The sequence below is a fragment of the Pleurodeles waltl genome, chromosome 4_1 (assembly GCF_031143425.1).
Source record: "Pleurodeles waltl isolate 20211129_DDA chromosome 4_1, aPleWal1.hap1.20221129, whole genome shotgun sequence".
NCBI classification, from domain to species: Eukaryota; Metazoa; Chordata; class Amphibia; order Caudata; family Salamandridae; genus Pleurodeles; species Pleurodeles waltl.
Window position 1 is genome coordinate 989,357,700 of NC_090442.1, and position 24,043 is coordinate 989,381,742.

The 24,043-nt window shown below is 40.7% G+C and overlaps 1 protein-coding gene across 50 annotated transcripts in view; it reads left to right on the forward strand.

Annotated features, from left to right (window-relative positions):
- Positions 1-24,043, forward strand: part of LOC138288307 (mucin-19) — a 1,675,551-nt gene that overhangs the window by 310,972 nt on the left and 1,340,536 nt on the right. For all 50 annotated transcript variants that reach the window (XM_069229764.1, XM_069229784.1, XM_069229763.1 and 47 more), the window contains 4 exons: positions 2,027-2,044; positions 4,079-4,135; positions 12,634-12,868; positions 20,571-20,685. In XM_069229764.1, coding sequence (XP_069085865.1) covers positions 2,027-2,044; positions 4,079-4,135; positions 12,634-12,868; positions 20,571-20,685 — 425 coding nt within the window. The remainder of the gene's footprint in view (positions 1-2,026; positions 2,045-4,078; positions 4,136-12,633; positions 12,869-20,570; positions 20,686-24,043) is intronic.

Below are 24,043 nucleotides of genomic sequence, written 5' to 3' on the forward strand. Positions count from 1 at the left end.
CTTACCAATAACCCATTTTCCAACACTAGGTATTCTAATTTATTTATTTGGGTATTTTGTCGAGTGCTGCAATTTATTCTAGGATGCTTCACAATGTTTAGGAGGTTAGATATGTGACCATTTGCTGGTGAAGTCTTAAAAGGGTAAGAGTTCTAAAGTATGAGTGAAAAGGCATAATGATTGTTAGGCACCCGACTGGGCAGGATTTTGGAAACAGTTGGAGAAGTGTAACATGGAGGAGGGAAAATTGATAAAATGCCACGTTAAAGGGCTGAGTCTTTAAAAATCTTCGGAACTTGAGGTGGTCATTTTCCCATGAAAGTTGCAGTCAGGGAATTCCACATTCTACCTGAATGGAAAGTGTGTTCCTGTTAACAGACCTAAGGCTTCTAGAGGATTGGTACGAACAAACAGAATCATGAGGTAGTTCGGTGAATGGCCATGGAGTGCCTTGTGAATAAATCAAGGTGTCTTGAAGGACCATCTTTCTTTTACTTGGCATCATTGGAGGGGTCTGATACAGTGTTGTTGTGGTTTAATAGTGTCACGTCAAACAATAAGCGAGCTTCAAGATTTAAAACTGTGGAGTTTTTGACAGAGATGAAGTGGGTATAATACTCTATTGGCTGTTATGATAATCCAGGCATGACATGACTACTGAGAGAATTATGATGGTTTTCTGTGTGCAACATAACAGCAGGAAAATTCCATTGAGCAGATAGAGGTGATGATATGCAGTTTTTGAAACAGCATTTATCTAGGGAATAAATGAACGATCACCAATAAAGATCACTTCTAAATTACATTCTGTCACCACAGGGAATGGGGGTACTGACTTCTTCTGGCCAACCTAAAAGACAGGAGGCTGGACTAACAGAATTTCAGGTTTCGTTTTGCTATTTAAGAAGGACCTCTTGGTTTGCAACCAGCAGTGAACCTGAGAGAGTGAGATACATTTGGATGGCTGCCACGGTCTCTTTCACACTTAAGATGAAACCTGGTGCCCTCTTCATACATTTGACAACGTCCTTTATAAGAGTGAAAAATGTCAACCATTGGGGCCATGAAAACATTGAGTAGTGTACACGAGAATGCAGAGTCTGGAGATACTCTCCTTGTTTTGTTGGCACAATTTAACCTAATGAAAATGCTTTTGAAGGAAGGACTTAAACCAAGACAGTAGTCTTTTGGATATGCTCGCTGATGTGCAGTCTGCCATTCAGCACCTGATGGTCAGTGGTGTCGAAGTAGGTTGGATGTCAAGTAGGATCAGTGCACAGGGCTGAGTTTGGTCATGGGCCCCGAGAAGCTGTTTCCTACTACTCACTGCTATCCAAAAAGGGTGCCAAAAAATATAGACCACAAAAATAAGAACACAACTATATGTTTAGAAAGTGCTGTTGAAGGCATCCTACATCTCCCCAACTATTTTCAATTGAGATATTGAGATGTTACAAGGGGGCGTGTTATAGTTCATTTATTGCCCTCATTGTGTTTCATGCTTTGGGGAGATTGACCTATGTCTTCTAATTGACAGAAGCAATAGTAAGGGGCAATCCTGGCATCCAAAAGGCATGGGAACCACTGTGCTCTTGCTGAAGATGGAACATCCAATTCTTAGCCTCGGTACTAAAACAGCTGACTAGCAGATGCGCTATCTGTTCCACTACCTTTACGAAACAGCCCTCATCATTAGCAAGCCACAACCAAAGGGCTCATTTTAACATTTTTTCTGAAATTAGATATGTCAGCAGCCATTGCTATTGGTACTATTTGTCTTATTCTTAATTATGTTACTGTTGATGCTTCTCTGTAAATGTTGTTGGGTATCCTCACGTTTTGTTGGTTAAACTGGAGTGTTGTCCTCAGTGCCCCTAGATTCATTAGTAGAAATGACCCTGCAGGTCATCGGGGGAAAGAGTTATTAAAAAACAATCGTAGTTTGAGCATGGGGATAACAGAGAAGAGGAGTCTGCCTTAATTTCAACGTGTCAATTTACAATGTTTTCTTTTCTTTCATTTGTAGAGAAACGACAGGAACCAGGTAACTATCCCGGGAGACTGTGCATGTTGCTACTAGAGGCATAAATACGAAACTTGTACTAATAAAAATGAGGATATTCATTTTTTATATTTATTAGTAGCTACTGCGGTTTTGCCTTTCAGTAGTGATAAAATAATGCCTTGTTTTTTTCGAGCTCAATGTAAAACACATATATGCAACTCATATTACAAGTGACATCAATACATATTTCATCATCTCTCCTGCAATACTTGTTTTGATAGCAGGAATCTGAAGTCGGAAGGCCTTCTAGGCTAGTAGACACAAAAGGAGAAATATTACCTGTGCTTAGCTTGGAAGAGGTTGTTCGTCTCATAACCCCCTGGTATAATGTGTTCAAAGGCCTCCACGCCACATGCGTTTCCCACCGGTAATTGTTATTGCATTAAAAACACATAGCTGCCCCTAGAGTGTCCTTGCAGCGCCGTGGCCTGGTCCAGGGAATGTCTCCATAGGCATGGACATATAGATTGAAAGTAGTTGCAGGTCTCATCTACATGTGAAGATGTGGGTGGGGTGGGGGTCGTCACTCTTTTCACTGCTCTTTTAAGGCGGTGACCAAAATAATTAGTAAGACCTGCACAGAGCAGCATTTCATTTGGAGGCACGCATACCCAGAATTATTTTATCGTAGGTTGGTGTGAGCCTCCAGAACCACAGAGGGGTCTATCTGTAAGGTTAGTGAATGGGGGACTGAGATGTGGTCCTCTGCACTGCAGATGTATCTTTGTTTTGTTGGGAATGTACCAACCTCAGGCTACTGTATACGTTTTATGGAACGTGGTTCTGTAGTGCACCAGACTTGAGAGGTTTCCAAAAAAGGACGTGAAATCTATTTGCTCCAGACCGTAGCTCGCGTTAACAGCTGGAGGATTGCACTTTGGGTCGAAGAGGTATTTCCGAAACCAACAAGCATTTCCAGGGAGCGGCCCACTGGCTGTCCAACCACTTGTACAATATTCTGGAAAGAACACAGGTGGTGGCTTGGAGGAAAAGAATATCTCCCCTCTCCGAGCCAAGATCCACCCACCCAGGTCTTGTTTCTCCCCTCCAAGTATTAAAGAAACCCCTGTGGTGACAGGAGCCAGAGGTCAGCCAGTCCTCCTTTTGTCTCATGTGTGAACATTCTGCTAGTGACATTATGGGGAAGTGAAGCTAATGGCTGTAGAGGTTTCCTACCCAGCCCTCTCTCCTGCCAGGAATAGTTTAAACTTCCATCATAGACCCATTGCTCTGAAGAGGCTTTGATCTGGCACCTGGGATAGCATAGTCACTTTCCCAACAGAGCAGTTCAAGGTACGGATCTCCTCAAGGCTGGCTCAGAGAACTGTGCCAAATATGAACAGATTAATATAGCCTGAAAAGCCTGCTGGGACAGAACATGTTATTGACCTTGTTACTTTGTAAAATGATGCATACTTTACCCAAAGTGAATGTATCATTTTAAATACGACAGAGTTACACTACAGCAACAAATAAAGAAACGTTTGTTTGAATTATGGAGCCAGGACATTAAATTCTATCCTGGGTCCTATCTGCTGTAGTGCTACCTTCGTGCATATTTCAGGCTTGGTCAGACAAGCAGTTCCTCTCCCAGCCTCTACATGTGTGCACACACATTTGAAGCAAGTTACATGTAAGCTGCTCTGAGCCCTTTAGCCCAGCTGTTCACAGAAACTTTCAGAAAGATGGCTTTTATTCCTTGACTCATACTTATTTTTCATACATGTAAAGAAGATTTTAAATTGATCTAGCAGAGAATACTCTAGTTTCTGATATGACTTGTGATCTAAAATAAAACGCTAGTTTATAGTTTAAGCTATAAAAATAGAACAACTAACTTTAATTATATAATAATCTACAGAATTACCCGTAATTTCACAATGAACAAGTTTTGTTTGGAACAAGCTAATGGCAATTCTCGTCCCACTCTTCATACAGTCTCAATTGTATGCAGTTTATATATTTATGGAACCTGAAAACATCAACTGAGCGTCCTTTATCTCTGTTCAACAGCTCCAGAACGACCAGTAGAACCCCCCGCATCAGTGGACGAAATACCCCCATCAACAGGTAGGGTTGTTTTGCATGAATTCAGAATATACCACAACGTAGCAGTTACTTCGTTTCAGTGTTGCAAACATGCGGAAAAAGTTGTTTTTGCATATCCGTTTTCTATCTGTTTTGTTTTGCGTGATTCTAGTTATTTTATATGATGTTGCAATATAATTTGAGGGACATGTAGCTTAGATCACTCCTTTATGAGCTAAATTTTCATTGGAATACCTATTTAGCAGTGCAAACATTCATTTGCAACACATACAATGCACTAAAAAGCATTTTGCACTAGTTAGGTAATGTAAATGAGGATGCAAACATTTCCCCCATTAGTACAAATTGAATAATTTACCATCCGCGATGATATGCCCAAAAGCAGTGAATGCAGTACCTGAAAACAACAAATTTGTCAGCATTAATACTGACAGAGGAAGTTGGGATGTGGTAACCTTGATCGTTGGTGGGATATAAAATGTAAATACATTATTAGGTCTAAGGATTTGTGGTTGTGTGGGCATAGGTCTCAGTTGTGCTGTTACAGAATCTTCCTTTTTTTCCTGAATGCTTATTGTTGCCCATCACCCTCCTGGTGTTCATCAAGAGATCATCAGCAACCTAACTGTGTGACTGCCCAGGATGTGGTTTGTTGCCGGAGACTGGTGGCAATGGGGGTGCTTCAGTCTCTATATATGTGATCCTGTGGGTGCTAGAGCCATGGGTTTATGCACGCTATAGATTTTCTGAGGCTCGTCCTACTGCATCAGTAACTATATTCTGTCTCCCGAAATATACATTCTATAGGAAATAATGGGATTTATATTTCGGCGGATGGGATATACATCACCGTTGTGACAGAGTAACCTGTCTGCCGAAATCTAAATCAGACCCTCAGTCTTTTCAGAACCTGTGTGGCAACTTGTTTACCCTTTTCCATTCTAAAATTCAGGGGATTTTCTGTCTTCCGAAATATAAATCCCATAGGAAATAATGTGATTTTTATTTAGGCAGATGGGATATCCATCGCCATTGTGATGGAGTAACCCGTCTACCAAAATCTAAATCAGGCCCTCAGTCTTTTCAGACCCAGGATGGCACCCTGTTTTCCCTTTTCCATTCTAAAATTCATGGGATGTATTACGATAAAATCTCAGCAGAGATTTGAGCTAAGCCTTTCTCATGTGCACTCCGCCAAGAAAGATCTGCCTGTTGCTGGTTGTTTTTTACTGTTCCCACCAGAGCAGGGAAGTGAAGGCATTTCTGTTGAAAGTTAAATCAGGCTTCCCAGCTGACCGCTGCACAGGCTGTATCCGCAAGTTTGTCACACTGTGCATCACAGGTACAGTGATGGCTCTTACGAATTTTACAGTATTAACAGGTGTAGACTCCAGCAATGGCCAGCTTTAGCACTGGTGGTGCCCGGTGCGACAATCTTAGTTGGTGGCCCCAGTGATCGTCTTCTCCATGGATTTCCTCACAGCCACCCTCCAACAGTGCCTCTCAACTCTTCATATCACTTTTCTCACTTATATTTAATTACTTTTAAGAGCATTACACATACCAACATAGGGTGTCAGAGCACTTCACACACACATTATACCAAGACAATTAATTATCCAAGTGTCTAAATCAATGTATAGAACAATTTCCGTAAATCGATGAGGACTACAAGGAGTAATAATCACATATCACCCATACTGGGGAGGCATTATGTTTTAAGTGTACCTAATGTGGAGAAGCATAAAGTCAGGATTTATAAAGCAGCAAAGTGGTTGAGGCTGGCTTTACTAATAAGAATTTATTTCCACCCACTGGTTTAGCAACCCTGAGATAATGAAAGAGACGGGGGTGGGGGGTGCATAAGGTTCTAAATCTATGCCTTGCAATTTGCATGCAGCTTTTTGGTGCCAGTCCATAGCTCACTGTACTATATTAGGATTGTCACTTATGAACTGAAAGTAACAAAAGGATCTCAGTGACAAAAACAGTGACCCACTGAGCTACATAAAATACTATTCTGTGATCTGCATGTTATTCATTAATCATGCTTTGCAGCAGGCACATTCACCTTCTGTGATTACTTTATAATGAGTCAAAACTGCCACTAGACAAAACTCAGATCACTCCAGCATTTTCACTTGTCACCATAGTTATCTTGACATTTGTATTATTGTTTGAACATTGCTGTGCCCAGAAGGAACTCTGCAGCAGATGCTTTTAAGCCCTGAAGATCTTTCAAACTGCAGTGCTGCAGAGCTCAGCACCCTGGTGCGGTGGCACCAGTCGCACCGCCCCAATGCTGACACTGTCGCCAACAGTTACATGACTTGTGGTATTACAGCTGCTGATACAAATCTACTAGTTTGTTAAATTATCACCCAATGATCCTCACCTGATGTTGGGACAGACTGAAAACATACGTGTTCACACACAAGTATGATCAAACATTCTGAGGCTCAGACGCTATACGACGCGGAATCAAAATGAATATAGGAACCGTTTTCAGAGTAAGTGCCCTCAATGGGCTGAGAAAACAAACCCAAATACACATACCAAACACACATGCCAAACACGCATATCCGTGTATCCTTTAGAAAACAGCGCTAATGCATATGAAAGTTGCAATATTTAACACTCCCTTAAGGAAGCTGTAACAGTGTTCAAATGTGTTGCGCAGTTGCCCAACACTGAAGTATAAAACACAAAAATGAAGTAAATATGTTCCCACTGGCTTCTAAACGACAAAAAATGCGCTTGAAATCATGTTTCTGCATTAGGCTTAAAAGCATGCGTTTTAAAATGTGACATGAACAAAAACATAAATTGTTAAAAATGCTACCAACTTCAGACCCTTAGCATGCAGACAATTCAGTTTAAAAAATCAATGCAAAATAGTAGGTTCGATTATCTCTACTGATTGTCAATGATCTGAATTTTATAATATTATTTCCCTTAAACTTAAGAGTAATTACTTACTCCTCTATGACCTCTTGGTTTACACCTTCTTGTCATTTTTCATCTAATCTCCCCTTCGGACTGAGTGGGCCAACCGACGGGCATCAAAATCTAGCTTCACAAATAATGCAGAATGGGAGAGAAACTTGTTGTGTTGGCCTATGAAATACATCATGCAATAGTAAGCCTATCTGTACAGAGACTTCATCCCTTTAACTGCATGTGATGGAAATAAGATAGGGCATACAAAGTTTTTCTTTCATCACTGGTGAGAGCAACTGGGCTGGCCTTGGGAAGAGGTTGGAGAGATAGATGTGAACAAGAAGAAAGGGGGCTGCAGCCATTTCTCCTTTCTATAGTCTAAGAACCTCTTCTGTGCCTTTTGCCCGAAAGCATTTCTCTAAAGCAAGAACTCTGTCAGGTTACTGAAATAATTAAGTGACTGAAGTGTCAGACATTTAGTTTGATTTTTGCCAGCCTCTTCAATATTCACAAACTTGTTTAGCCTTTTCAATTCTCTGGTGTAGCCAACTCTCAAAAGCAAGCTGCCTTTTACAGATACGTATAAGACTTCCTGAATGCTGCCCATTTGAACATCTGAGAGAGTTAACTCGAGCATTGGAATAAGGTATTGAGAACCAAAACTTTTCTCCATATCTAGTGAACCAGACCTTTGCCGTCCTTCAAAGACATAGAAGTCAATTTCTGGCTCAGAAGCCGGCTTGCCTGTAGACAATTCTATCCTGGAGTTGAAGAGTGGAAATGCATTAGAGGCAAGGGATGTTGCTGCCATCCAGAAGGAAACCACTTGACCAGCTGAAAGTAGATATGTCTTCAGCCTTTCCATACGAAACTCTTCCCCTCTATCACGAGGATGAAGAAGGCATGTGGACCCCTGGAGTGGGAGCTGCTGCAGTAGAATTCCAAGAACCAGTTGTAGTTGAAGATTGTGCTGCGAATCAGAATCGAACCTATGTGAAGCCGTCCTGCAGCTTAAATGAATGTAAATTTGGAGAGTTTTGAGCACTGCAGAGAAGTTACAGAATTTTGGAAAATATGGGACATAAACATTTTGTAATTTTGGGCGACTGGGTATACGGAGCCCGTTGTGAAATGCCTGAGTTTGGAAGAGTGAAACCATGCCCAGAATTACCAATTCCAACTAGTATCCTCCAAACTCTGAGCCTCAGTAGATGATGCCTCGAGAATGGGGAACACTCAGCAAGACCCGAAATTACTGGTTTAAAAAATGCAGGTTTTGTCCAACTTCGGAGACTTTGTTGCCCAGATTTACGAAATGCCTAGAGCATATGGTAAGTGGGGGATACATGGCAATTAGAAAATGGGGGCATGGTAGGTGGGGTAGTCGGAAGGATGTTTAGAGCAGGGAAGGCACCAGGGCTGCTGAGGCAGTGCAGCGCTCTTCCATCAGAGTTTAGGAGGGGGTCAGGTGAGACCGGACCCTTCTTGTACACGCTGCCTTCCTTCTGCAGCCTGTGGTTTCACAGTAGTCACACAACAGGAAGACCAAACCACATTCAGTTGGCCAATATGATATCTTCCCAGGGATAACGTTCTGTCTTACTCTTAATTGGGTGTCAAGTCTTCCCCAAAAAGATGAGATGTCAACTGTCACATTTTAGGCCATTTTCCCATTTGCAGCTTTTTACCTTTGAGGCTACTGTAGAGCAGTTAACAAGATGTATACAACCTTGGGTGCCATTTCAGTCCACATCTCCATCCATTCTCTGCTGAAGATTTTTAATTGCACAATTTTTCGAAGTCCTTCCATAAACTTTTTGACCTAGATGATGAATGAGCTTATACCTTACGTTTCAGTTATTGGTCACCTGCGAATGATGCCTTTTTCCTTGTCTACCTTTCCTTATAGTTTTGCAAAGACATTTTTATTTTTTCCAGTGGAACAGTTTTTATGTTTTTGCAATAGTCTCTGCTTCCTCGTTCTGATTTTTTTCATTTTTGTGTCATTTTACGTTTTATATGTTTTATTTTTGAGTTGCCATGGTTTAAATACGTTATGTACTTTATTGTTTGATTGTGTTATAGTTTTATGTTTTTTGGATATATACCATTTGGTTTTGTATCTGAGGATGGCATAGTAGCTACTACCAAACATCTAAGGGGAATACCGGTATTCCTTACCCAATCCAAATGCACTAATAGGAGTGAGGTTGTTTTAGGCTTGTGAGGGCTCAACTACACCTGCCAACAGCTCATTCGAGAGAGCTCGCTATAATAATAAGATGATCCCAACCTTGCTACGACATCTTATCTTGAGTAGCGAGTGGGCTCTATGATGAAGCATGTCACTGCAGGGTACATGAAGCTCAGCATCATTTAAAGGTATGATTAACCTGCCTCCTCCTTTCTGATTCCGGACACTAAACGGAAAGACGGACAACCTGCATAGCAGTGAGTTAGTTTTACATTAACTTCACACCCACCTTAAAGTACTGTTTATTGTATACAGTATTTTATACTGGTTTACTGCCACAACTTGTTCATCAATAAATTGTCCTTTATCGATGGATTTGCGTTGCTTTCAAGTAACATACCCAGGCTGCACACCCTTGTTTATACCACAACCATGAGCAGTTTATTCGTTTTTTCCATATTTATTTGTTTCTTCGTATTACAAGCATTCACAATTTCTGGTGGTGTTTTACAATTACTCCACCAGCACTCAACTGGTGTACAGTCGAGACTCTCGTACAAGGAAGTAAAAAACATGTTTTCTCAGTGCCACCTGGCCTTTGAATCTTGGTAGCCTTCAATCGTGTGTAAGTTGAATCCTAACCAAGTAAATAGATTTCACTAGTAAAATAATAGTCGAATGCGCAATGAATAGCTGGCCAGCTCAATTGGTGGGTTGCTCTGAAGCACACGAATCCGTCCGAACTCTGAAAGTTACCAACAGATTTGCCTATTCCCACCAGAGCTTTATATTTTAAAAGCATGGATCACTTATTGCACCCTTGTTAACTACATCCACTGCTGTGGCTTTTGTGCTTTTCCATGTGCCTGTCAGGGTGTCTTCTATCACATGCAGGGCCCCCCAGCATGAATGTAAACTTATGTATGCAGATCCGAATTTCGTTTTTTACCATAAATTGAACGTAACTTTTTTGTGCTAATGTAAATATAACTCCTTTTCACCATTGGACAAACGTGTTTTTTTCTTCTGACTAGTTTTCTTTACTTCGGCTTCATTTGTGTCTGTTGATTGTTTTGAAGAAGCATTTTATTCAGACTAGTAAAAAAAAAATGAAGGGCCCAATTTAGAGTTTGGCAGAGAAGGTTCTCCATCACAACGCGACAGTGTACACTCTACTCCAAACTGAAGGTCGACCGCCTCATTTAGAGTGAAGGGGGCCATAATAATGCCAACGGCGGAGACTACTGCCTCATTATCGCTGACTTAAAACTCTGATGACAGGATGGAGTAAGGGCAGTCCGAGGCTTGGTCATGTGTGAACCCACCTGATGTAGAGAGTGCGAACACATGGTCTGTTTTGATGTCTGTCACTGCTAGCTAAAACCTGGCAGCAAGGGGAGGTAAAAACTGCAAAATGCCCCCCTCTCCATAGGAGAATACTCACATGATGAGTGAGGCATTGCTATTTTTGTTTTCCAAAACAAAATTCTATTTTTCCAGTTTGCCGTGCGGCTCCCTCATGTTGAAGGAGCCGTCCATGAAAGTTACAACCGCTGTGATGGTAGTTCCTGCAAATACTAGAAATGTGTGCTGGGCCAGCAGACATCCACAAATTTGACAGGGTGAGACTTGGTCAGGCCGAAAGGTACTATATTCAATTGCCCTCATGGGGTATAAGCCCATTCCCCAAAGTTTAAATCAGTCCAAAATGTTCGATATCGTGATAGAACTGATGTAGATCTTCTGGCTGCTCACCATCCCTCAGAGCATCTAATACATAATTTTCTTAGGTGTATTTTTTAAATTATGAAAACTATCTACTGAGATTCATGGAAACAATGCTGTACTTTTATTCCTCCATGTGTGACTGATGTGTCATTCGTCACAGCTGTTCTGCTTACTACACCGTTTACTAGAGATGATACCTAACTAGAGGTCTCTCTAGTCTTCAAAAATGTCAGCTGACATTTCCAGTTAAAAATGCTTTTGGGTCTGAACATCCATCACTAAGATAGTGAAGTCCAGAGACAATCCCATCCTGGCCTTAAGAGCTACTGAGCAACATTTGAACTCTAAACATGATTACTAAAATGCTCTTTATGCACGTCTTCTACATTCCCAAATAGAGAGGTCACAGTGCTACCAAAACGTGTCTGTCTGGCTAATTGTTGGGCTTAGGAAATAGGACCTTTTCTCTAAACTAAGAAGATACTTGCCCTGATACTAACATGCACAATACTTAATTTGTACTGCTGGTTTCTGGAAGTGGTCACCAGGACTCATCTCTGGGGACTACGAAATGTTTAACATCATCAGACTTTGGTCCAGAGCAAAAGAGAGAAAGGCAGCAAAGGGAGAAAAGAGACAGAGAAAAACAATGACAAGAGGAGGAAAGAAGAATGCTGGGAAGAACCTGCAAGAATAAGATAGAGAGAGAGGAAGTGTATGACTGGAGAAGAGAGAGGCATAAGGTGGAATCCAAAATAAGAATTCCAGGTATTTGTCAAACTTGGCATTTGACAACAATGGGTTCCAAAGAAAAACTCTGGGCATGGGCAGCTGTCTTGGTTAGGATTGGCATATCTTTCAATCAAACTTTATAGTTGTTGTAAAGGACTGTCCATTCCCCCACCCAACATCTATTGACAGTTTTCCCAAGTCCAAATTCAAAACTCACTGAGGTAGGAGGTTTTCATTTCTTAGCCCCAGACTGTAGAAACTGCAGCTGCTGAATATAAGGAAAGAACTATCTATGCTACATTTTCGATGAGCTCTGCAAATCCAGCTATTCTGTTGATTAGTTCGTTGATATTGTTATAGTGCTGTTCTTCTTACATACATCAACTTACATACAGTTTATTCAGGTCAGTGGTGATGTACATTGATATACAAATACATATACATAAATACACAAATAAATCAAACACTAATAAACAAAATATATCTCAGCTTCATGCAATTCCTAACGACCTGACTTCTTCAGCATATAATTCACTTTTATTATGCTTGAGCCTCAGTTTTCAGTGCCACAGGCCATGCTGGTGGGGAGTGCTTGTTCTTTATTGATCATTCACTCCAACATAGCATAACATAACACAACAGAAAACAAGTGATAACAAATGACTTACTTCTGGGTGACCTCTGGTTATTAGGTAAATTATGTGCACTGCTGTTGCCAGGCAGCACAACACTGAAAGCTTCAGCTTATAATCATTATCGTCATATACATAACCACCTGAGCTCTGTTCAACATATGCACTTATGCATTCCTTAGTAAAGCTGTAACCGGGGTTCTTTTAAGGTTTCCTTTCGATGTCTGGATGTCGAAGATGTGCCGAAATCAGTGTTTCTGCATTAAAACGTATCGTTTTCTTGCTATTTCCAGGCGAATGTGGCACATGGGGGACAGGAACATTCCGCTCCTTGAACAACGTTATGTTCCACTGCCCATCAACAAGTCTAATATCCTACTGCCGTGACTGTACTGATCCTAACGGGAATGGTGATTTCAACATAGAATGCAAGAGAGATCAGTCCGGAGCTTTCGAAGAAGTCATGGTTATGCTGGATGGTAAAGAGCTGAAAAGTACCAAGACCTCACTGACAGTGGACGGCGCGCCGTAAGTTATAAATACAATTGTAGTAAATGAAGTTCTACGCACTTAAAAATGTTTCTTTAGTACAGCCCTAGAGTCTCTTATGATATTTGATTGATTGAGACAAGTTGTGCTTTCCCCTGTAAAACAAGGACAGTGCATATTTATGAGGCTACTTGCTTACACAATTTGAAATTGCAACAAAGTATGTGTTAGGATGGAGCAAGGGTTCCTGCATGGCTCACGAATGTGGGGGGCCCATGCCCTCAGTTCATATTAGTAGACTGCAGATTTTTGCCCAGCAGCTCAGCACACATGACGATCATGCAGGTGCACTGGGGGCATTTGCGATATGGATCGACATCCAGAGTGGACCTCTTTCATCTAGAAGAGCACACTATTTGCACCATCCTTCCTGACTGCTCTGTCCGTGCTGCCAGCCCACTGCACTGTAGAGAAATGAAAGTGGTGGGACAGGGCAAGGCAAGCATTTGTACATGCCAGTGCCAATGATAGTGGGCTATTCGCTTCTCCCATCTATTTACACTGGTGTGCCGTTCCCTTGCAACTGTAGTCTTCACCCATTCAAAGGAGACATGGTAATGGCGTAATGAGCCTTGAGGACCTCCCCTGCAAAATACCTTAAGGGACCCTCTCTCCCCTGGGCCCAGTCAGAGGCTTGTCACCTGTGCACAGCGTACTGTTCTGAGGGGACCTCACAGCTTCTCGGAACAGGTGCTGGACAACGCAAAGCCTCGCAAAGCAAGGCACGCAGACTGTGCAGTATTTAATGTACTGTGTTTAGCAGCCCCAGATGGGTCCCTGTAGCTGGCCCATTCTCCATCACGGTCGGGCTGAACTTGTGACTTGTCCTGGTGCAGTGCAACCAGTTAACCACAGATGGTGCTTTGCGCTTCTATGTGCTATTTTCACTTAAAAGTTTGCAATTAGTAGGGTCAAGGAGGAATCTTTTCCATGACTGTTTTATTGCAAAGTAACAACCCCACCTCTTTAGGGAGGAGTGTAAGAGAGAATTAGGCAGTGTCTATGTGCTACAGTGACAAATATAGGGAAAGAGAAAGAAAAAGAGATTTGTCTGTAAGAAGCCTCACTTAGGAACCTGTGACTTAGCTCATACAGAATACTTAAATCCTTCCTTTTCCAAAGCTCTGCCTTTTGTTGTTGATCTTTCTCATTGATCTTTTTTCTGCTATTTAGCAATTTCCTTAAATAGTTAATTAATATATTTATCATTTATTGTTAATCACATTCATTTTCTTTAACTCCTAGCATAATGTCCTCCATGCCTTCAAGAATTGTTTGTTTTATACTTTTGTCAGACCTGCTGCTTCCCTTTCTGATCCCCGGAGCCTGCCTCTTCCTAGTTTAAATGTGTGGTGTTGATCGTTGGCAGTCTCATTTCTTCTGTTAAGTGACCTTTTGTCTTGGTGGTTTGAGCAAGAGTTCCATAAGTCTCAACTTCACAGATGTTTGAAACACTTTGTTATTCACCACATTTAAGGCTTTCATCTAGTTCACCAGGTCCTTCTCCATAATTACATTAAAACATTTTGTAAACCTATATAACACATTAGTTTTATAGTCTATAGTGGCAGGATGTTGTTTAAAACTACTGAATGGATTTACACCCCTTTTTCTCAGCCCACGCTTGGCTAATCACCCCAAAACATTGAAGACAGCAGCTGAGTGAAGGACAAACTAGTTTTGCCTGAGTTATTAGCAAAACAAAAAACTATTTGTCTATGGGAAAATGTGGTCCTAACTATAACTACCTACTGGCTAGCACCAGTAGGATATAAATATATATATATATATATATATATATATATATATATATATATACATATATATATATATATCCTCAAGCAAGTATGGTCTGAAAATTGTTGAGCGGCGCACTCCACTGTCGGTGCCAGTGACGGAGAGGACCAGTCTCGTAAAAATGTAAATTTAAAAAAGTATTCACTGCACTCCACGAGGTATCAATAGTGCAAATTTAATCCAAATAGCAACCACCAACGCGTTTCAACTCCCTCAGGAGTCTTGTTCACAGTAAGTGAGTCCCTTTTCGCTTTTGCTATTTATACCCTCAGGTGATACAAACTAAACAGTGCATTATGGTCCATGTAGTTCCCAATTAAATAGAAATAAAAATATTTTTTTTTCTAAATCTTATACTCTCCTAAAAAATAAAGTAAAATAAAAATATACCGAAAATATATACATTTATAATAAATGGTGCTCTTTCTGTATATTCTCCTTCATGATACTTCTCCTTCCACATTCATATTTGTATTGGCTACTGATTACTTCCCCATTAATTTCTCCACTATAATTGTCTGCGCTAGACATGTATATTAGTGTCAACCTTTCAACATTTCCCATATGTAAATTTTCTTAAATATTTGATATTATACTACTGTTATTCCATTATCTTAGTCGCGACATTCCTATGCATCTACAGAAATCTGTTTACTATGTACATAGTGATAAATATCTTTTTTTGAATAGTTCCATTGTCCATATATCTTATATTAATGAATGTCAGTCCATTCTCGCTCCATTTCTATCATTTGTTTACATTACATATGGTAGTTCAGTGGTTCTTAATGATTGAAAGTCAGTAGCCATATTGCATCGTTGTTAACATATATACCTCCTCATTGCTTAATTATAGATGTACGTACAGTTCCTCGTCCATGTTCAACCCATAAGGCATCTTTGTGCGGAGCTGAATAATAAATTTGCTCTCCATTTGTCTCAGCTTTTTCATTCTATCACCTCCTCTCTCACTCCTTCTCATTTGCGCTATGCCCATGAATCGTAGTGATCTCCAATCGTTAGTATGTGATTTTGAAAAATGTTTTGCCATCGCATAGCTCATATCTTGATTAGTAATGGCTCTGGTATGTTCCAAGATCCTTTTCTTCAAAGGGCAGATTGTGCTCCCAATGTATCACACCATATGGACAAGGTTGAAACTAAAATAGACACTTATAAATTTGTTAGAAAAATCAAACTAGCCAAGCATTTTTGCAAACATCAACAAAGGTTCAGAGACATAGAAAATGTCCAGAATGAGGAAGGTCTAATAATTGATCAAATAGAAGATATAAAAGTCTGTTATGAGTTAATGAATAACTTGGAAAATGAGGAAATTACATCAAGTCAAATATTGGAAACTATGGGAATTTCAACTAACACTCATGAATACAGTCATTTCAAACCTATTTCCACGTTTTGTCCAATTCTAACTCCAGGAAATAAAGTGGACCTATTCTATGAACCTTTGTGGAATTTGGGCAGATGTACAAAATGTAAACTTGTTTGTTATCTTACAACTAAATATATCTCAGTAAATTGGGCGACGTTCTCTGTGCAACTAAGCAATTACATCAATAAATATCACCTGCTCTCTGATTGTCATACAGGTTACAGAATGAAGACAGCCATCATAGTGATGCTTGATGACAAATTTAGGGCCGGATTTAAGAAAAGTGGTGCTGCATCCAATGCTGCGCTACTTATCTTGTGCCACCCTGCACCCTCCCAATGCCACTTTGTGTGCCCCCGTATTTATGATACGGCGCACCATGGTGATATTAGGAACAATAATTTGACACTAGTAAAACAAAGTGCTAGAAGGCCCATTGCTTACGAGTGTGTCCTTTTAACATCTGCTTTCAGCAGGCATTAAAAATTATGCAAACAATTGTGTCATGAAATCTTGTAGATTTCATTGTGCCTTTTTTGCGTGCCTCTTTATGTCGGAATGCCCCTTTTGCATACATTATGCATGGTGCATGCATAATGTGACGCAAAGTGTTACAAAGTGGCCCAATGTATGCATTGCACCACTTTGTAAATATGGCAGACGGAACAGGCCACCTTACTGCTGCCTTAGTGTCACAAAAATGACTCTAAGGCTACTCTAAGGTGGGTCAAATCTGCCACTTAGTATCTTACGAAGGACAGAGTATGTCTACAGTTGCTCCTATAACTTCTGTCAGCTTTTGACACCTTTGACCACCACATACTTGATAACATGGTAGTGTAAAAAATGGGCTTTTGTGATCAAGTCTTAAAGTAGTTTTCATCTTTCCTCCCACAAGGGACCAACTTGTGAAGATTGGCAAACATATCTTGAGGAGCTCACCAATTTAGTATAACCTCAGGCCAAGCATAATTTTCGGTCCAACATTGTTAGACTTATACCTCAAATTCCCAGTAATACACTAGTGTATCCTCGAGTCATTTTACACCACTATGCTGATGGCGAGAAACTCAAATGAATGTCTTCTTTAAAGACAGCTTTACTTTGATATGATATCTCAATAAATTACAATATTCGAGGTCTAAGTACTCTTGCATATTAAACCCATAAAAATTGATCAAATGAAAAAACAATTTCGATTTTGTTTTACTGACGGAATTAAATCGCAATGGATTCTCGTTGTCTTCCTCAGTGAAATCCCTTGAACACCCTATGCACACATTAAGAAGATAGGCTAAACTACCACTTTCTTGCATCAGTCATTGACAAAAACATGTTTTGGCTGCTGCCCAAGCTCTGGTAGCTCAATTGAGGTAATTATGTTTTGGCAGGTGTCCCATTCATTGCTTTGGCCATAAAAGTTCCATTATGTGCTGCCATCCAGCTTGTATTGGAGAAATAAAAATTCCGTCACATATTTCCTATTCCGAAGGACCTACCCTGCTCCCAATGAAGCCCAGAATTGAATTTAAAAGTGGCTTTCTATCATAAATGCCATCAGTGCTTGAGTCACTCCTTCATTAGTGAAGTAACACATTTTTATAATTTCTCAATAAAGTTCCCACTCTTTCCTTAAAGTGCATCTCTTCTAACTTCATGTGAACCAGTCACAAACAGCTCAATCCCACCCAACCGCAACCAAGTTAATTTAATGACATTTTAAGGTTATTTGCCATAAATGTTCAGTTCCTCATACTTTGCATTTTGATGCAGCAGCACTATAGAAAAATATTAAATAACTTAATGATGCAACATATTTACTATCTAGGGTGTGCCCTTTGCGATTCAGCAGCTGACTGATATTTATGTGGTATCATTTTTGATCTTTTATGTGAATGAATGAGTGTAAGATCTTAAGGTATCCTTGGTTATTGATTGTCACACAGTACATTAGATGATCTCACCTCTGGCGTGAAGTGCTAAAATGGCCTGTGAACCAATTATGACTAAACACCCTGTCCAGCTTGTTTTACATTATTCATTAACTTAGCTCTGTTTGCATTAGTGGAGAGCAAGCCAGCAAATAACATAAGGGCTGTGATATAGTGCTGAAACAAGGACCCGGCTTGGTCCTAGGAGCAAGAGCACAAGATGAGCAGTCAGTATATTTTGATGGCTTGACTTGTGCTCTAGCACAAGCTTCATGCAAAAATATAACAACTCTTCAAAATTAAAAAAAAAAAGTAATTCCTTTAACACTTAAAACCTTTGTACTTTAGTACTTTAGATTATATCCATTCACTGAGTGGCATTTATTAGAAATGATAGTTTTCTAAACACGGACTAGGAAATATTCACGAACCCCCTCCCCCTATGTCGCTCTAACATTGTTGCGATTAGTGATCAAAGGAGCAGGTGGGTTGCTTTGTGCCCCCTAAGCATGGCATGTATTGTTATTATTGAATGGGCGTGGTTTTAGTGCATTCAACCATAAATCAGGGAGATTTTATGAACAGTGCACCTCCTGAACTGAAATGTTTCAAGTTGTTGTTAAATGTTGATGATCGAGGAAAATAAGACCTAATCAATTCAAGTAATTTTACAAAGTTTGATGGAGCCGTTAAGTTGATATTTACCCCAGCATTTCAGCCTACATTATTCAGGCTCTGGCTATGTATCCTCTTCTTTCTCTCGCTGAACACCACAATAGAGTTCTTTTGTTTAATTCTTTGAGGTAAATATACGTGGCATCAAACATTAAAACAAGCTAATGCAATAGTTATTTCTAGAAAAAAGCATAAAACTAATTTAATCGAAAGCAGGGGGCTTAATTTTAAAGTTGATATCACCAACTACCTTTGATTTAACAAAGAGAACAATTTAAGGAGTAGCTCAGTCTCATAAACATCCCAGGAAAGGCAGTTACACTTAGCAAAACCACGGTCTTCGAGATCCCCAGAGCTACAGGCTTCCCATGTGATTAAACATGTGAAGTGCGGAGGTCGGCTGCACACAGACTTTCGCTCAGAGCTCACACATATAACTGCAGACTTATTGCATTTTTGATTGCCTCAGGGATGGGGATCAGAGGCACTGTGGTTCTGATGGTCTGAATGTGAAGACACTATGGCCCTCATTACAACCCTGGCGGTCAAAGTTGGTGGTAAAATTCACCATATTTTGACCACGGCAGTAGCGCCGCGGTCACACCGCCGGGACCGGCGGTTTTCCGCCATGGTTGTCCCGGTGGTTTGAATCCGCCAGGGTAGTGCTGCCCTGGAGATTTTGACTCCCCTTCCCGCCAGCCTGTCCATGGTGGTAGAGACCTGGGGGCCCCTGCACTGCCCATGCACTTAGCACTCTGTTTCCGACCACCGTCCCAGCGGGGATGTCCAAATGCGGCCGTCGGGTTTCCACCAGCATTGGCGGCTGTCTGGCGGTACAAACTTGGCGGTCGGCCTCGTCCGACCGCCAAGGTGGTAATGAGGGCCTATGAGTGGTGTAAAAGCACTTAGGCCCATATTTATAAATTTTTTGTGCCGTATTTGCGCTGCTTTTTGACACAAAATCGTCGCAAACTTACAAAATACAATTGCATTTTGTAAGTTTGCGTCGCTTTTACGTCAAAAAATGACGCAAATGCAGCGCTAAAAAAGTATAAATATGGGTCTTAGAGTGGGAATTAATGCTGATGATTTTTCAAACTGTCCGACTACCCAACTGACTATCTGAGAAATCAGCAGCATTACATCCTTCCCTGAACACTCTGTGGAGTCTTCACTATTAGCCCGGCCTTCCAGGGTGTAATAAACAATGGCAGGAGGCTAGAGGTGTAGCCTGGACAGCACTTCCTTCTTCTGTTTCTGAGAGAGGAGAGTCGGGGTTTAAATGACATGAGGGGACAGGGGCTGGGCAGAAGGTACATAAAATCATTGCTCATTTTTGCTCAAGAGCGCACACAAAACTCGGGCTAGGGCAGATTAGGATATCTGGCTTGAGCCTTAAAACTCACCCATCTTTAGTATGACTGTTATGTGGCATTCTGGGCAGTGCTGTTGCGATGAATCAGGTGCATATTCCCACGATCTGCCCCAAAGGACCTTAAAAGAAAAGTCTACTTTATTCTACTTCTTGTTTTGGGACTTCACGCTGGGACTTTAAGTGTAATAGTCCTAGTTATAAAAAGAGGTATTTATCTTTCCGGATATGCTGCTATGATGTTAACTCAAGGGAAAGGAAATAGTTGTCAGTTATGTGCAGTAGTAGATTTTACAGTACTTAGACAGTACTAAAGGTGTGAATAATTTTACCTTAGCAATAATGTACTAATGAGTGCGTCTTGCATTGTAAAAGTTTTGTCGGTAGTACTTAGTAGGAAAGCTGTGTCATTATGAAAATACCTGACTTGGACAACATGAATACGTTCAAAAGTAAATGATACCTGTAATGTGCTCTGTCGAAGCTTATTCTTGAATTTGTTCTTTTCTGCAGGATTGCCTTGCCACATTTTAACAAGGTATACCGAGTACAGCAATGTGGAATGTACAGGACAATAATTAGCCGCAGAGGGATTGCATCCATCACTATGAGTGAAGCTGCATTTCATGTAAGCACTTTTCATATTAACGGCTGACCTATGACGCTGTTTGAAATGGAGTAGCGTTGGAACACTTGTGAGCATGTTTGACAGAGAAGTAAAGTAATGGTAACTCCACAGAGGTTCGTTGCTTGTTCATACTGATATCAATGTGAACAAGCATTGGCAAAGCAATGGTTTGGCCCCAGCAAGCTTGTGATTATTTATTTATTTGTTCGTTTTATTTATTTCTTTTGTAAACATATACAATATTAACTATAGGTTTAAAAGTAATGGAAATTAAAAAATGACAGAAACAAAATAAAGTGAAATTAAAGCAAAAATGAACACAGAGAGTGTCCCATCAGCCTTGCCACTACAGGGCTGAAAAAAGAACAAGAAAAGGGGCATAAGGGAGAAGCGCGAACCTTCCAGACCCCTATGAGGGATCCTAAAGGACAACAGGGAATAACATAATTATATATAAAAAAATTATCACTGGAGTCACGAATCCTAGACTCTCACTGACCAACCTAGGCTTCAGGACTCGCAAATCTAAGATACAATTCTCAAATCTTGTAAAAAATAAATGGAAAAAAAGGATTCAGTGCACAACTACTGCACTTGACCACCAGGTACTCGTAAGGCTGATGTAATCATAACTCGCACACTAAACGTAATGCTTATGACTTTGTAACAGTTATACCAATTAGTAACAACACCTAACAGCACAACATAATTAAATAAGTGCACGTACTTAAACCACTAAATAATTCTACATTCACAGTATCCTCTTATGGTGTTTCAGCTAAAGAGACCTATAACTTCACTTTCACCTTTTTATCATATACTTCTGTGAAAATATACCCTACCCTGCTGCGAATGGCACTGTGCCATGTACAGCAGGGTTTTGGCTGTAGATCCTTGCCAGTAGGTGCACCCAACCCACCAGAAATAGCCACCCAAGATCAGAATACATCTGCTATTTTTTCATTATCAATCAGCTAATGTGATAATTGTTCTCAGCCAAGCTCCTCTGTGCAGCATTTTGGGTACACTTGAAATCGGTACTCCTGACCTGTGCCTGTGTGTGCTTGTGTGTGCCTGTGTGTTTTGTGCCGTTGTGTAAGTGGAACACACAAAAGTGAAGAGAAAGAGAACCATCTTCACACAACTTGAATTTTATTCTACAGTCCATCAATCAGTCAGTTTCCCCATTTGTCATAGCCAGAACACCCCCTATTAATATCAAATTGAGATTATATTATCCAACAAAGTGAAGTTGCATTTCCAGAGCGAATAAACACTATGACAAGAAATTATAAATCTCTTAAAGTTTCAAAATTGAATCATATATATTTTAGTCCTAGCATCCAGTTCGGTATTGCTTCTAGCACTTCAAATATATTGCATAAGTTTAATAATAAATGTAAACTAAACTTTGTTTACTCATTTTTACAAGGAATGAAATAATATATGCGAAAGGCAGACCTTAAATTCCTCATTTTTATGAAAGTAAAAAGCATGGTCTCAGGAAAGAAAATGTTTAAAGTCAAACTAAGTTTAGATGAGCATGCTTGTAAAACTAACCTTAGGCTTGATAAACTAACAGTTTTGGTAGCTCAGGGTCAACATTATGAAATTTTCATTAATACTGCCCATAATTAGGCCTGTGCAGGGAGCTCTGCTCTGAAACTCCGCTAGCCCCGCCAGTGGAGTGGAGCTCACCCATTGCGTGCTGCAGTCCTCTATGGACTGCCAAAAAATTGAGAGAGGGCCCTCCTAATTCTGAACTGAAAGGGTGTGTTGATTGATTTTCTTTTCCTCTGGGGACTTTCTCTTGTTTTGCTCATCCACTATGGGCTGCACAGCGCAAGCGCAGACAGTCTGCGCTTGTGTTGTGCAGCCCATAATTGGGCTGCAGTGCACACCAGAGGACAGGAGGCAGCCGCTGAAGAAGAGGAGACTCGTTGCCGTTGGACGACAAGGAGAGGAGGACCCCCGAAAGACCCAGGCAAGTCCATGTCTCTTTCTTTTGTTGTCCTTGTTTGTGCACACTGGTGTACAAACAAGGACTGAAAGGACTGAAAGGACTGAAAACTGCCATTTCAGGCCTCTTGTGCACTGGTCTGTCCTGTGTGCACTGCACACAGAGCAGGCTGATGCACAAGAGGCCTGTAACTACAGCTTTACCTGCCTACGGCCCTCCTGAATGCACCCAATCTCAGAAGCGCTAAGCAAGGTCGGGGCTGGCTGACCAAGCCCGACCTTGCTTAGCACTTCCGAGATGGGCAAATTCAGGGTGACTCCGTGGGTCATGGAACTCTGCTTCTGCAGAGTTTTTTTTTAACTCCACAGAATTCCACGGAGCTGGACTCCGTTTACTCTGCCCAGGCCTACCCTTAATACAACTCAAGAATGAATTCACTTACATCGCGCAACAGTTTACATGTTTTTATTACTGGAGCCAATCAATCTTTAAAAGAATTCTGTATCAACATGGTTCATATTTCCATCAGAAAATGTTAGTTTTGAGAGACAAATTCATTGCTAATCCCCTATTTAGTTTTCCAAAAAACTGAGCCTCTGTTACACAAATCACAAATGAGAGATAGACTCAGCTGTTGCTAAGTTATCACCATTAGCAAAAAAACAGTTGTTTTTATAAGCTGCATTGGTTAAAGAGAATATATCATCATTAGCATCCCACATTTTATGTTTAGTTAATGCTATCCCCCTAAAAGGCTGCTGTCCATCAGAAATGAAAAGAAATCAGGTCTGAATGGCAATTCTATTTACAATTATAGCCAATCATCTACTTTACCTTTCTGATGGAGACTTCTACCTTAAGATTACTCATTTGCCTGCAATAGCTTGATGGTCTTGACTCCATCTCGATGTCAGACATGAAACCATAATCAGCGGAGCTATATAGCACCAGCACTGGCACGAGAGCTTTGCTCTCACCTTACGAGGTGACTGTGAGGTGATTTTCTCATTTATGATGCAGTATGGACATGTCACCCCTGAACTGCTCAGGCTTTAAGTCTTATCAACATTTTGAAGGACATATGTCCATTACGGACCTACACAACAAATGTCTGTGGTGTCCCAGTTCGAGGCATGACACATCATTGTGTGACCTCTGTAGAGTGATGCACTTTAAGGCCTTCAAAAAAAATATGACAAAACCTTTTATCGCTTGCTCCGAAGAGGGCCATAAGAGCCATCGTTGATTGTGGTTGAGGTCGGGGATTCAATTGAGACCAAGGCCCCAACAAGACCATTGCCTACTACAATCAATCAATGGATTTGTAGAGCACCCTTATCACCCATGAGGGTATCCAGGCACCAAATTGGCTGCATGGAGTCCAGCCAGGGCACTCAG